Source organism: Schistocerca cancellata, chromosome 9 (genome assembly GCF_023864275.1).
Source record: "Schistocerca cancellata isolate TAMUIC-IGC-003103 chromosome 9, iqSchCanc2.1, whole genome shotgun sequence".
NCBI classification, from domain to species: domain Eukaryota; kingdom Metazoa; phylum Arthropoda; class Insecta; order Orthoptera; family Acrididae; genus Schistocerca; species Schistocerca cancellata.
Genome location: NC_064634.1, coordinates 25601557 through 25617461, shown reverse-complemented (window position 1 = coordinate 25617461; position 15905 = coordinate 25601557). Strand labels below are relative to the sequence as shown.

Below are 15905 nucleotides of genomic sequence, written 5' to 3'. Positions count from 1 at the left end.
TTTAAACGCCTGTTTCATGTGAATGAAAGTTGCACTAGTTTGCCTGTTTATCTCAGTTCATATTACTAAAACAATTCATACACACTCTATAGCTTTTCTTATTGATCATCTTGTAATTTTTGGTTAATATTTAAAAATCATTCTCTAAAAATTTTCAACAGAATCTTTGCAACAATAGTAATTGTTTTAGTACAACAAATAATGAAATTGCCAATGAATGATCAAATTATAGAACACTGATCTTTCTATTCTAGAATTCAAATATTCTACTAAGTAGGTACTAAGTATCAATATAAAAACCAATGGTGAATTTAAGGTTTATAAATTGTGAGTTTTGAGACAATCTTGAAAAGTAGTACAGCAATCAAAAACAACCATTTCCTATTTGGCTTGTCTGTGGTGTTAATTCTTATTTGTGAATTCTGAAGTATCTTTAACAAGATTGAGATGAAAGACTGATCCTAAATATTTTTGGATAGGAATGAATACACAGTAAATACAGTAATTAGATAATTACTATTTAGAGTTGTATATTTTACCCCATTATGTTGTTGGAGAAATAAACAGGTATGTCAGATATGCTTATAGAAATACCTATTACAGTACTTAGCTGAAATGTTTCTCTTAAATGTCACCAACACAGAAACAATAAAGATTTCTTTTCCTGCTCATGAAACATAATTAATACTTTGCATTGTTCTCTAATTAATTATGAATGGTGTAGTAATAAGGAATGACATATGAACAATGGTTTCAAACATCCCACTTCATTACATGCTTATGTATTTAGGAAAGCAATTTTAAAATGATATTGATTTTTTTTACAAACAAAGGAACTGGAAAAACATATTTTTACTTATATTCTGTATTTTCTCTTTGGACAGCATTTGTTGAATGCTAACATAAATAAAATCTGCAACAAAACATATTCACATGCAGGATATCACATATAAAAGACCTTAATTGTAGAAGTAGACTATTATTCTAAAAAGACACAAACATTCCTCCTGGAATTGTGTGCCTGATCAGATGCTACATGATGAAAACATAAATTATTGTTGCAAAAAATTTTATGTTTTATCATGTAAACTTATTTTGGCAACTTAGAATTCACGGTTTATTTGATATGGGAATTACTAAGATACAGGGGATATTATTACAATTTTGATTACCTCACAATGAAATGTTAGTGTTTCGGCAATGATAATAGGAATTACAGCATCTTACTTGCATGGACCATAGTTCTCAACAAAACAAGAAGAGTAATGAATGTTCTGGTATTAATTTAAATGCATCTATAATCTACCAGGTAACTGTTTATTATTATTTACACCTGACAGTCAGTACCGCACACAGATGTCTCATACTTTAGAAGAGCAATGCCCATATCTCTCACAAAATATATGTGTACAAAAAGTAACATCTGATGCCTTGTGAAACCACACAATATATTAAAATTTTAAATGATGAATAATTACAGACAAATGCACAAGATACAAATCTGTCATATGAGAAAAATCTGTGTACGAGAGAAAGTATTCAAGAGATTGCAGTTTGTCATATTTATGTGTGTGTAATGTTTTAAGTAAGTACATAAATAAGGAAAAGAGAAGGAGAATAAGAAGAAGAAAATAGAAACAATCAGATAAGCAAGATAAAGTGTAGAACTTACATATTAATATTATCCATTTACAAGCATTCAGTGAACTAGTGTTATTGATTACACACAATTAATATCCAACATTTGCACTTTAGGTAAAAGTGCTGTAGGAACATATATAATGTGACAACAGCACCATTCCTTTTTTTATGTAACAGTTTCTTTTTGCACCATACAATGATACCTGACACTGGAACAGAATCTCTAGCATCCTTCTCCATCTTTCTTTGTCATACTGCATAAAACAATCAACATGAATGACCTCATACACTGAACAATAGTTTATTGAGTAGGAATAGTGTGTACTTTACAGAATGATCTAGAAAGGTGTCTTGTAAATATGAGTTTCAGATCAAACTATAGATACAAATGTATGTTGTGCAAATAATCACTGAAACTAAAAAAAATGTTGGCATATTTTATGCAAAAACATCTCTCATATTGACATATGACTGATAACTGCTTTACACACACGCTGAACAATGTTATACATGTTTATCTGGAACTTAATGGCTAGTTAACGAGCATGTGCTTTGCAGAATGGACGCCCTCCTTTGGCATAGAAGCTCTCTCCCTCCAAGTTCTTCTTACAGTTCTGTAAAACAGTGAAAATGAATAAAAATAGATAATGGAAAAGATAATTTAATTTCGACTGTACTGATAAGCATAAAGTAAAGCAAATAGCTGCATATTTTCTGATTCAGCATTACTGTTACAATTCCAATACAATAAATAATATTAAGAGTTATCAAATTAAAGCCAGCAGTTTGTCAAAATGTTCTGTTTGAAAACTGATAATATGAAACATAATCCCCACAACTACTGCTCAATTCCTTTCCAAAATGTCTTAAAGCCATTGACCAGACTGCAATAATATCTAGCAGCAACTACCCACATTTGCTGCATACCACTGTCCATGAACAAGTTTCTACAGGTTGTCAAACACATGATAGTTATTCAAAAAAAGATTTGTTCTGAAAAGTGTGGATGGACTGTATTCTGGAGCTGGATGATGCAACTTGATAATTTTCCAGACAGTCCTGACCTAAATGTGATCTCTTATCACCAAACTAAGAGAGTTGGCACAGTGGTAAAGCACTTCTCTCATATTTGGGTGGACAGTGTGTGACGAAGCAAGTTCGGATATTTTTTCTTCCCCTCTTGTTTTGCCATCGGCCTACTTAAATTCGTTTTTTCACTTTCAACTAATTACCATTAACGTACATGAATATAATCTACATTTTCATAAAAGAGAAATGTTGACCCTTAGTTTTAAAGAATATCACACCGGATCTAATTTCATGCTTAGTTTTATGTATGTAATTGATTTTCTAATTTGTTCTGACTATTCCTAGTTAGTATCTTTTGTTATCGGGTGAAATCAGTAATTGTTTCGTAACATAAATTGACACACAAACAAACAAATTCTGTAATAATTGTAAACATTTGGAGGACAAAATGCTAGTAATCTTAAAGGATCTATTTGGCTCCATTTGAAATCATGTTAGCAAATCCAGCCCTTAATTAATTCCAAAGTAATTAACAGTTGTGTCAAAAGTATTGTTTGTGTAACAATATTTGTTAATTTCATGATTTAAACAAATAATTCAGCGTAACTCTTGCAGTAGAAGAAACTGTTAACCAATTTTTTGGTGTATTCAGTTCATTTAATGAGTTAAGTTTTAATTGGAATTTCTGTAAATTTAACTTTGAACAATGTATATTTTCAGTACCTATTATTGTGATGACATATAAAGGCCTGATTTTTGGTCACAGTTAGTCAGTCCACGGCCAAGTTTCAGACGAGAAACCTGTGTTGGTTACAACAATAATGCTTCAAATTAACTGTGGAATAGCTGTTACATCAATAGGCCATGTGTTAAAGCAATGACAGTGGCTGTTCAATTTATTTGAAGGACTGTGAACTACATGGTTATGGTTTTACTGCTCATAGATGTTCAACAGAAAACTATTGTAGCAGTAAGTGGAGATTCACCTGCAAACTATTAATGAGGCTTATGGAAAGTTTACACAATAGTACACTGGCCATACATATATAACTGTGTATTATTGGGGGGTCGTGTAAAGTGAAAGTAAACCACGGTAAAATGCAAATATGTACCTGCCAGCTACATCATTTACAGTAGTTGCACATCCAACCCCTACTTTTTCAGCCAGTACGTTGACACCAAAGACAACAAACGATGAATTAAAAAGCAGTTGCAACTGCTACAAATGATTTAAGTCCTCATCTGACCATCAAAATTTGTGAATTCTTTGATTTTCCTATACTGTTTAAGCCAGACCTGGCAAGGTGAGCATCACAAGCCATCCCCTCAAATGAGTGCTGCCCCTCCCCCCCCTCCCCCTCCCAACTCGCACAATACCATCACAGCACCACTGCATCCTGCAGCTCGCTTATTTGTCTGCAGTCAGGTATAGCTCATGTTGTCATTTTGGTTATTACTGTGCCTATTTTCTGTTATGGTTCTTGAGAATGTATAAAAGAATACTGTGTATTCAGTGTGGAATGGGGGAGTAAATATTTTTTGTACACAATCCCAATGAAAATCCCAATGTTTAATAACTGGTACATAGGAAGTACTCTCTGCCATGTACTTCACAGTGGTTTGCAGAGTGTGGATGTAGATTTAGATATAGATAAGGAGCAGGCGGTAAGCAATAATGTTCACTTGCACCACGGTTATCAAGGTGCCTCCAGTTATTATTGCAGCTCATGGGAGAATGCCCCCCATAGCATGATACTGAGCCCACCAGCCTGTGTTCATAGCATGGTACGGTACGTGTTTTGAGCAGTCATTCACCTGAATTATGACATATCTAGGTGTGACTATCAATCTGGTGTAACAAGAAATGAGATTCATCCAACCGGGTGACACAGTTCCATTGATCCACACTCCAAGCTCGAAGATCCAATTCCATAGTTCGATAACAAAAGTAACAGTAATATACACAAAGTGCGATCAAAAAGAATTGGGAATTTTTGTTTTTCTTCAAGTATTTTTATTTATTCAGCAATATCAACTTTCTCCCCTTCAAAGTAATCCCCCTCAGATACAATACACCTGTGCCAGCACTTTTTCCAATGCACTTTTGGAACTCACTTTTTGTTATGGGGTTCAGCTCCTTCAGTGATCCTGTTTTTAATCATCAATGCTGGCAAAACGATACCGTTTCATGGTTCTCTTCTGCCTCAGGAATAGAAATAAGTCACAGTGGGCCACGTCCAGTGAATACGGTGGTTGAGGAAACAAAATGGTTTTGTTTTTTGCCAAAATTTCACAAACAAACATTGAAGTGTGAGCGGGAGCATTAACGTGATGCAATTTCCACAAATGGTTATGCCACAATTTTGGTCATTTTCTTCAGACTGCTTGATGAAAATGGCACATAACTTACAGGTAGTAAACCTTATCAACCATACAACAATAAGGCAGGAACGTGTGAAACAATATCCCACTGTAACCAGAGAAAACAGTGAGAAGAACCTTCACAGGTGATCGAACTTGCCAAATGTTTTTTCATCTTGGCTCTTCAGGCAATTTCCAATGGGACGGCTGGGCCTTGGTTCCAACATCATACCTACAGCAAACTCAGAAAGCTCCCTGATGGTGATCTGGCAATTTTCCAGAACCATTTTCTTTACGTCTTCCATATTGTCATCAGTAATTGATGTGCTTGGGTGTTGAGGGTAGTTGCCATCTTCAACATTTTCTTGACCCTCTTTGAAACATTTATACCACTCGTAAACTCTTATTTTACTCATAGCATAGGAGAAAACGAAACAGTCTTAATAATTTTCTGCAGTCAGCAAATTAATTTCAGATTGAAGAAGTATTTCTCCATATTCTGAACCAACTTCTTCCAAAAACTGTTTAAAGCTGTGATGAGCTAGTGATTAATTTATTCAAATTATTATATATGTAATTTGTATTACATCTTTCATACTGGACAGAATTCTGACACTTACCCACATAGTGCTTCCTGATGACTAATACAGTGAAAAGTTAAACAATTTATTCAGTTTTTCCTTAACTGACCAACAAAGCCATTTTTGCTCCCAACAATAAGTGGTGCACCATCACCACAAATTATAGTGCATTTTTTAAAACCACCTGTTCTGTTAGAGCACTTTTTAATGGCATTAAAAATATGCAGACCTGTTGATTCAAATAGCAGAAGTAAAGTAACTCTTTGTGCACAGAAAAGTTAAGTGAAATGCTGTCGCCGGCTGCGGTGGTCTAGCGGTTCGAGTTGCTCAGTCTGGAACCGCATGACTGCTACGGTCGCAGGTTCGAATCCTGCCTCGGGCATGGATGTGTGTGATGTCCTTAGGTTAGTTAGGTCCCCTAAGTTCTAGGGGACTGACAACCACAGATGTTAAGTCCCATAGTGCTCAGAGCCATTTGAACCATTTGAAATGCTGTTGAATCTGTAGCCTACTCTCGTCCATACAAAATTAATAAGATGGGCAGTTTGCAATTAAATTATTTGGTTTCTTTTTTATGTTGTGATCCATATAAAGGATTCCACTTTTTACAGTGTTGCACGCAAAGCAGCTTTTTTAAAACATTCCTTGGCATCATTTAACCAAATGCTTTTGTCATTTCTGTTGCACATTTTACCAAAAGTACACCATCATTGAAGCATTTTTGATCTTTTGCTAGTTGTAAGCATACTACATAAGTTGCCGTTTAACTTTTGTTAATCTTTGAAGCTCCAGGCAACTAATGTATTTCTTTTTTTAACATATCCATTAAAACGCAATTTTCGTCACAAGAGTAAAGCCCATGTGATGCTTCATGGAACAAAGAGAAATATCAGGCAAGATTACTGTATTTGTTTTGACTTGAGCGTTTTTCATATATTAAACTGCCACAAATACAATACATTCTATTACCATTAGCCTTTACACATACACTTTGATTTCCCTCAAGAATCTCATGGCCATCTATTATGAATTTTAACCAGCTTTCAGTGCCTAGTGTTATGTGAGCTCCACTGCCCTGTGGGAGCAATTCAAACTCTGGCACTTTGTTTCAAATGTCCTGGCAGTTAGTAACAAGGATTTGAATACTCTTGCCTGTAGAGGGCTTTTCTTTGGAGCTTATACTGACACTTCTGGGTCTCTTATGGCTATTGTTACATATACAGGATGAAGAGTCACCTAATATAAATAAGGCCTTGTGTTGTGCCTCCACACTCAGTTAGCTACCTGGCTAGCAGACTGATGCGCACCGGTCTATTAGGGGGTGGATCTAAATTTCTCAACCCTATGGTGTAAGTCACTTGACACAGAATCTTTGAAATCTCTGGTTCTATCTTTATATTCAACTAAAATTGAGGGGGCACTGATAATTTCTATGGATAATTCTGCAACTTTTGAGCTTTGTTGAAACTCAATGAGCAATAATGGTCTTCTAAACCCTCTCTTCCAGTCACTGGAATGATCCAAGTATGACCTGGGAGCCAGGTGACATGCATCATTTGTTTCAATCTGCACTACAATTTTCAACTGGTTGGACCCTGTTCCCTCAGTGGCTGTCAGAACAGTCTCTTCGACATTAAGAGTGAGGCCCCACGCATACAAACTGAGAGCACCTGGTGCCATTTTGCTAAGGAGTATCATTATTTCCCATACGTTTGAAATTCTGATGGGTAATAGATATTAATAGACATGTGCTTCCTCTTGACACAGGAAGCAGCATGTTTTCCAAAAGGAGAAGTTAGTCTCACTGCTCAGTTCTGGTTTCAGTTGAACTTGTTTGTTTGGAGTTGAATAAAACACACTAAGTTCTCCCTGGTCCCTGCCTCTCCTGTACATGGCACTTAGCCCTACCACTGACACACCATTCATAGTCAAGTGGGTGCATAGTGATAGATTCCACACTTCCTTAGAGGAGACAGGATCCACATGAGAGAATAGTACTTCAAGTACCTTTGGTATCTCTGGTACAAAACTCTCAGCAGTCGTGCCAACACATACATTTGCTGCAACTTCCATTTCTTTGACAACAGCTAAGGAAATTTCCAACTGCTTATGGATGTCAACTAACTCACTCAGTGTTCCAAAACAGCATCCATAGTGGGGCTGCATTGTGGCTGGTGCAATGTTTTACAGAGCAGTAAACAAATAAAACTACTGTTGAGCATCAGCTCCATGCCCACAAACCACTGGCCCATGATATATGGGAATTGCACAGCCTGTGCATAGACATCAGGTGCCACATACCTCTGGAAACCTGCCAAAGATATGTGAAATATGTGTGACACTGAATCACTGCTGCATTGTACACTAAAGATGGACCAACATGCTATTAAGCAGATGGGCAATGACTTTCACCTCATACCTGTCTGTAATAGTCTCCAACCACGCAAATGACACTGCTGCTGTTTGCAAATCATCATCAGATGATCACCTGAAGATGGCTTGCTAAGAAGCTGAAGTTGGTAATGATACTGTTTGTGTGATCTGAGGCTGGAATATACAATTATAAATTTGTCATATTTGCACATCCTGGTATTTATTTGTTCCACTATAGGTTTATTTAATTCACATTTTTTTAGTTATTGGGTATTTTCTTTTCTTTGGTGTTGTTTTTTAGCATAACACTCCTGCAGTAGTTGAAGCATGCTGCTGATTCTGACCATGCATCTGTTAACGAAAAGTTTGAATCTGTTCCCACTCAGCTGATGGCCATGGTTTTGATTTGTTTAAACTTTTGGAAGATATTGTTCCAAAAGTCAAGTTTCTTTTGCATTTATTCATCTGCAAATACAGCGGCATTTGTTTCATGATATGCTTTTTTAATAGATTTTGCTATCTGATCCATAATTATGATGAAAAGAAGTGGGCACGGAGCAGTTCTTTGCTTTTTCTGTTTCTGTTTCAAACCATTCTGATATGCCACTTCTGCTACGTCTTTACACTTCCCTTGCAGCTTCCATATTTCCTGAGGATATATAAATATTTTTTGTGCCATTGAAAGAAGAGATCTGTGGACATCATTTTGCAACAGGTGAATGAATTTGTGGGTAGCTTATGATAAACAGTTCTGCCAGTGACCTAAAGACCTCTGTGACAAAGAAATTGTCTTGACTCATAGTTGGATTCATTTCACAATATTTACAGAGATTGTCTTCAAGGTAATGTATTTTCAATTAAACTTCTAGTGAACAGGATCATTTTCATTCTACAACCTCAAATATAATCCAGAACAGAACACAACAAAAACCTGGAGATGTAATTTACGGTACTGATCTTTTGGTACATACAGAACCAACAAAACATTTATTACAGTAACAAATGTAGCATTTAGTGAACAATTAAGCTTTATTGTTAAATTAAAAATATTTTGACAGTATATGTGAAATATGTTTGCAATCTAAAAGTTTAAGAACATTAACCCTTTGACTGCTGTGGATGAGTTAACTCTTCATGCTCTGCTGCTACCAGGTTCTAAAGATGTGTTTAGACACAGCTACTATATTTTTCTTAAAGACTATTGAAATGTTTATGCATTCTGTTTCACTGATGCACTCACTGCTGTAGATGAATTACTTCTGTATCTCAGTGAACAAAAAAGTTTCGAATATTTATCATACAATACATGTGCCTCTTTGCATGCTATAATTTGCAAAAAACGTTGTTCCAGTATCTTGAACAGTTTATGAAACATGATGATTGTTACGATAATATGGGGATGAAATTGGGTGCATTATGCATGACAATCTGCCGGATATATATGATTACTGTTATCATAATATCGGCACAGAACTGGGTGCACCGTGCATGACCATCTGCAGATAGAAAACATCAATATCTCAAGAAAAAAAATGAGATATCATTCTGCTATCAATTTTAAATAAAATTTTGATATCTTATCTACATTTCGTACACAGCAGCATACAAACTAAAATCAACCATAAGCAAAGTCTACGCAAAGCATTTTTATCTCTGCAAACTCTTTAAGATTTCATGCAATGTTTACTTAATTTGATGCAGTGTAGTAAGTATGATGCATAACGAAAGAAATTGAATTCTTTATCAAGTGGAGATATCAGACAGTAAGACATGCAAAGATCATATTTTTTCACCAAATGTTTTTCTTAGAATTGGATGATAAGTATCTCATAGCAGACGGCTGGTCTATACAAACAAACTGGAAACACTACGCATGACTGTCCACTGGATATAAAAACCAATATTTCAAGAATGAAGTGGTTATTGTCTTGCTTTCAATTTTAAATAAAATTTTGATAGCAGCATTAAGCAAGCAGTACAGCGACAGCAAAGCCGCACTCTGCATGGAAGGCAAACAGCACATCTGTAGCAGTCAAAAGGTTAAAACTTCATGTGGATGATTCTGTTAACTAAAGTAAAATTGTTTCATATTAAATGTTAAATGTTATTGGAAACATTGATATTCTATTTTTACTTCTGTATTATTCAACTTAAACAAATGAAAATTTTTGTGTACATACAGTGCAGTTAAAGCATTGGCTGTGGTAATTGTTGTTCAATGCCTCAACCCAGCGGTCTCCAGCTTCAATGGGGAATCCACAAGCAAAACATTTTGTTGTGAACAGTTCATTCCAATCTGGAAAAAAAAATGCATGCTTATTTATTCTCGATAGACAAGAAATAACAGGATTTGTTTTGGATTGTTTACATATTTTTTGCTTCCTCTCATAACTTTCTGCAAACAATTACAAACAATACATATAAAGAAATTGGAGAAGTTGATTACTGATACATACAAATATTATTTGTACAAATCGAAATATGCTACTGCTCAGAAAGAAATATCTTAATATTATAAAAACAGTTATTGATAAGAAACTCCTTCAAGGCCATTTCAAAACAGCTTTCCCACCTGAATATATGAGGGTTGTCACTATCATTTTTATACTCAATGGGAGCTTATTGTAGATTCACTTCAATTCAATTTATTACCATCCATTTTATCATGTACATGAAACAGGAATTGTCATATGGAAACAGAGAGAGAGAATGATTTATATTTTTAACAATTATGAGAAATAACATTTTCTTACTTAAAAAGATTGACACAATCAGCTTTCGGCCATTAAGGCCTTTGTCAGCAGTAGACACACATACACCCACGCACGCACGCACACACACACACACACACACACACACACACACACACACGCACACACACACACACAGACACACACACACACACACACACACACACACACACAAGTGTAACTTGCACAAACATCTGCAGTCTCAGAGAGCTGAAACTACACTGCGAGCAGCAGCACCAGTGCATGATGGGAGTGGCAATTGAGTGGGGGTAGGAGGAGGCTGGGGCGGGTGGGGGGGGGGGGGATTGTATGGTGGGAGTGAAGTGTTGCAGTTTAGACGGAGGGTAGGAGAGAAGGTGCGGAGGAGTGAGGGGGTAAGTAGTGGAAAGGAGAGAAATAAAAATAAAAATAAAAGAAATTAAAAGACTGGGTGTGGCGGTGAAATGACAGTTGTGTAATGCTACAGGCTGTGAAGCAGTCATTGAGATGAGGGGTATCATGTTTGGCAGCGTGTTCAGCTACAGGGTGGTCCACTTGTTTTTTGGCCACAGTTTGTTGGCCGTTTATGCGGACAGACAGCTTGTTGGTTGTCATGCCTACATAGAATGCAGCACAATGGTTGCAGCTTAGCTTGTAGATCACATGACTTGTTTCACAGGTAGCCCTGCCTTTGATGTGATAGGTAATGTTAATGGCCGGACTGGAGTAGGTGGTGGTAGGAGGATGTATGGGACAGGTCTTGCATATAGGTCTACTACAGGGATTGAGCCATGAGGTAAGGGATTGGGAGCAGGGGTTGTGTAAGGATGGACGAGTATATTGTGTAGGTTCGGTGTATGGCGGAATACCACAGTAGGAGGGGTGGGAAGGGTAGTGGGTAGGACATTTCTCATTTCAGGGCATGATGAGAGGTAATCGAAACCCTGGTGGAGAATGTAATTCAGTTGTTCCAGTCCTGAATGGTACTGAGTTATGAGGGGAATGCTCCTCTGTGGCCGGACTGTGGGACTTTGAGAGGTGGTGGGAGACTGGAAAGATTAGGCACGGGAGATCTGTTTTTGTACAAGGATGGGAGGATAATTACAGTCAGTGAAGGCTTCAGAGAGAGACCCCCGGTATATTTAGAGAGGGACTGCTCATCACTGCAGATGTGACGACCACGGGCGGCTAGGCTGTACTTCTTGGTATGAAACGGGTGGCAGCTGTCAAAGTGGAGGTATTGCTGGTGGTTAGTATGTTTGATACGGACAGAAGTACTGATGTAGCCATCTCTGATTTGAAGGTGGCTTGTTGGGTTGAATTGGAACAGGTGAAACAAATGGGGGAGAAGTTGTTGAGGTTCTAGAGAAATGTGAATAAGGGGTCCTCACCTTCAATCCAGATAGCAAAGATGTCATCAATGAATCTGAACTAGGTGAGTAGGTTAACATAGGATGGTGCCATGTGGGTGCCCATAGCCATAATGCGGATTTGTTTGTAGGTAATGCCTTCAAAGGAGAAGTAATTGTGGGTGAGGATATAGTTGGTTATGGAGACTAGGAAGGAGGTTGTTGGTTTGGAATCCATAGGGTGTCTGGAAAGGTAGCGTTTGATAGCAGTAAGGCCATGGGCATTAGGAATGTTAGTGTACAGGGCAGTGGCATCAATAGTGATGAGCAGGGCACCGTGTGGTAAAGGGAGAGGAGCTGTGGAGAGTCGGTCATGGAAATGGTTGGTATCTTTTACATAGGAGGATAGGTTCTGGGTAATAGGTTGAAGGTGTTGGTCAACGAGAGCAGAGATTCTCTCATTGGGGGCACAGTAACCAGCCACAATGGGGTGTCCTGGGTGGGTTTATGGACTTTAGGAAGCATGTAGAAGGTGGGAGTGCGGGGAGTGGTAGGGATAAGTAGAGAGATGGACTCTGGGGAGAGGTTCTGGGATGGGCCTAAGAATTTGAGTAGTGACTGGAGATCCTGCTGGATTGCTGGAATGGAATCACTGTGGCATGGTTTGTAGGTGGAAGTATCTGACAGCTGACAGAGTCCTTCTGCCATGTAATCCTTGCGGTTAAAAACTACGGTGGTGGAATCTTTGTCTGCAGGTAGGATTATAAGATCGGGATCAGTTTTTAGATGGTGGACTGCAGTTCTTTCTGCAATGTTAGGTTAGTATGCATGTTGAGGGATTTGGGGAATGATGGTGAGGCAAGGTTCCAGGATAAGAAATTCTGGAAAGTTAACAGAGGGTGGTTTAGAGGCAGTGGGGGTGGATCACGGTTGGATGGAGGAGTGAACTGAGTTAGGCAAGGTTCAATGTTGGTCTTTGGTTGAGTCTGATTGGTCGGGTTGGTGGCAAAAAAGTGTTTCCACTGTAGGGACTGGGAGAAGGAGAGAAGGTCATTAACTAGTCCTGCATGGTTGAATTTGGGAGTGGGGCAAAAGTTGAGGCCTCTGGAAAAGACTGATATTTCTGTGGGACTAAGGCTTCTGGAGGAAAGGTTCATGATTGTGTTGCGGGTCTGTCTAGGTTTTGAGTTCTGTGTGGTGGTGGGAGGGAGTTTCGGAGGGTGGGGTAAGTGTAGTAGGTCTGCAAGACAAGGTTTGTCAGCTATGAGGGGGCGTGGGGGAAGTTTGGAGGTTGTTGTAGAAGTGGTGGACAGTGGTACTCCGAGGCAGGCGTAGGAAGTGAGCAGGATGGAGAGCTTTTTGAGGTGGCATTGTGCATGTTGCTCAAGTTCCTGCAGGGCAAGAGTTTCGATGTGTGTTATGGGTTCCAGGCATTTGGGATTACATAGCAGGAGAATTTTGTGGATGGAGAGAAGGTACTGCAAGGAGGATTGGGCTTGGTTGATATGGTTTTGTGGACTATGTTGGTGAGGGCTAAGAATGGGCAGAATATGAACAGGTGGAGGTCATTGTGGAAGGAGGGGTGGCAACCAGAGATGGGTAATTTGATGGTAAGGATATTAGGGGGGATTTCATGAGCCAAGCAACAATGCAGGAACAGTATGTGGGACTGGGATCTGGCTAGGGATAAGGAAACTTTTCTGTATTGATGCAGATGGAAGGAGCAACGATCCATGGTAGTGCAAAAATGCGAAAAAATACGTAAGAAAGTAGAATTACGTCCAAAAAATTATGCAAAAATACACCCAAATACGCGTGAAAAGTATGAAATGGATGCACAGGGGAAAAAGGAGATGAAATCTGAGGAAGATGATGATAGTGGAAGAAAAAAACTCACTACAATTGGCGAGAAGTCACAAAGGTCAAAGTAGAGAATAACTAATATTTTTACTGTGCCTATCACAGCTCAGCATCTCCACTATATGGTGAGTAGCAACTTTCCTTCTCTCGTATTGTTACATTCCATCCTGGACTTTCCATTTCCATTGTATGATTTTCTTACTTACACTTAACAAATTTTGTCTTCTTTTTACATGCAGGATGAAAAAAAGAAGAAGAAAACTAATTTTTCTGTACTGCGAGTTAGTGAGTCTTTGTGAAGGTTTTGCTTCTGCCTTGTGTCATGAATGGGAATATTACAGTTACTCTGGGAAAGTTGTTGATTATAACTAACATTAAGTGAGTACAAGTACTGACTCTTGAGTGTCAATATCCCAAGCGTCTTGAATAGATACCTACATACCTACAAGATGTCCATCTTGTAACACAATAGTTCAACCTCACAGCACATTTTTGTGGTTTAAAAACTTTTTTTCATGTTTGGGCATTTCCCCAGAATATTATATCACATGAGAGCAGATAGTGGAAATAATCAAAATATGACAATGTTATTATCTCCATGTCAACAAAGGATAAAATAGCTGTTATTGCAAAGCATGCTAAGCTTAATTTCTCAGCAGGTAATCATTATGTTGATTCCATCTTAATTTATAATTCATTTGCATCCCCAGAAATCTTAAATGTGAACTTTCATTTATTTTCTGATCATTAACATCTATTTCAAGAGCTTGTTGTTTGTTATTTGCTGACTGAGAAGTTTCATGGTAGATTATTTTCTATGAACGATTTCTGTACTTGTGATGTTATTGTTTCAGATGTAATCTGCATTGAAGATTTCACACCCTTGATCATGATACCTGTGTCATCAGCAAATATTACTGTGCTTGTTCAAAACATGTATGGAAATTCCATTGGATGACATTGTCAACAACTGCCGATATTTTGACAGGAGCACACCCTGCCATTTTCAAGGCATAACTGCAATAAGTAAGCACTGTGCAAAAGAATTTAAAACCTTTGTTTTCAGAGAATCTGGAAAGATAACACTCACCAACACTGCAAATGCTAGCACCATCACAAACCAAAGATGACCAATGTCAGAAGGTATTGAAAGTGAAACTAATAAACAACGGGTTAGGTACCATTAACCCTGTCCCTCCATTTTATGACAAGGGAGAGTGCAGGATCACATACATTATTTAAATAAAAGCCACCACCTCTATTTATAAGGTTACTTGCTAATTTAATTTCAACAGCTTCCTTAATAACACCATCTCTTTAGCTGGAAGCCTGTGCCAGAATTTCTGTGTTGTTATACTCCATATGATGACTGATGCCAAGACAATGCTGTACAAAGGCAGATTTGCTTGGCTGTTGTAAGTGTGTGTAACGCTTATGCTCAGTACAACTGTCTTCCACAGTCCTCGAAGTCTGGCCAATGTACGACATGCCACAACTGCAAACAATATGGTAGACATCTGTTTTACACAAACCAAAATCAGCCTTAATGGAAACTTAAAGAACCCTCCCAATCTTAGATGGTGGTCGAAAAATGCACTTCACATTGTATTTCCATAAAATATGACCAATCCTGTTCAAAATGCTCCCTGCATAAGACAGAAAGGCCTTAGACTTTGGCACCACCTCAATATCATTATCGCTCCCCCAGCACACAATTGGTCGACAGAGCAACGCGCACTGATCTGTCTTCCACTATAACTGTTCTGATGAAAGGTGACTTTGACATGGGCTAACTCAGCTGACAAACTCCTTGGGTCAGAGATGACTAGAGCCCTGTGAACGAAGTTCGAAGAACTGAGGTGGTATCAAAATCTAAGGCCTTTCTGTCTTACGCAGGGAGCATTTTGAATACGAGTGGTTGTATTTTGTGGAAATATGATGTGAAGTGTCTTTTCTGTCCACCATTTAAGATCAGGGTCCTT

The 15905-nt window shown here is 38.0% G+C and overlaps 1 protein-coding gene across 6 annotated transcripts in view; it reads right to left on the bottom strand.

Moving 5' to 3' along the window:
• Positions 1-513: 513 nt before the first annotated feature.
• Positions 514-15905, bottom strand: part of LOC126101076 (PDZ and LIM domain protein Zasp) — a 276320-nt gene continuing 260928 nt past the window's right edge. For all 6 annotated transcript variants that reach the window (XM_049911753.1, XM_049911756.1, XM_049911751.1 and 3 more), the window contains 2 exons: positions 10166-10281; positions 514-2255 (listed from right to left, as the gene is read on the bottom strand). In XM_049911753.1, the coding sequence (XP_049767710.1) occupies positions 2178-2255; positions 10166-10281 (194 nt within the window). In that variant the 3' untranslated portion in view covers positions 514-2177. The remainder of the gene's footprint in view (positions 2256-10165; positions 10282-15905) is intronic.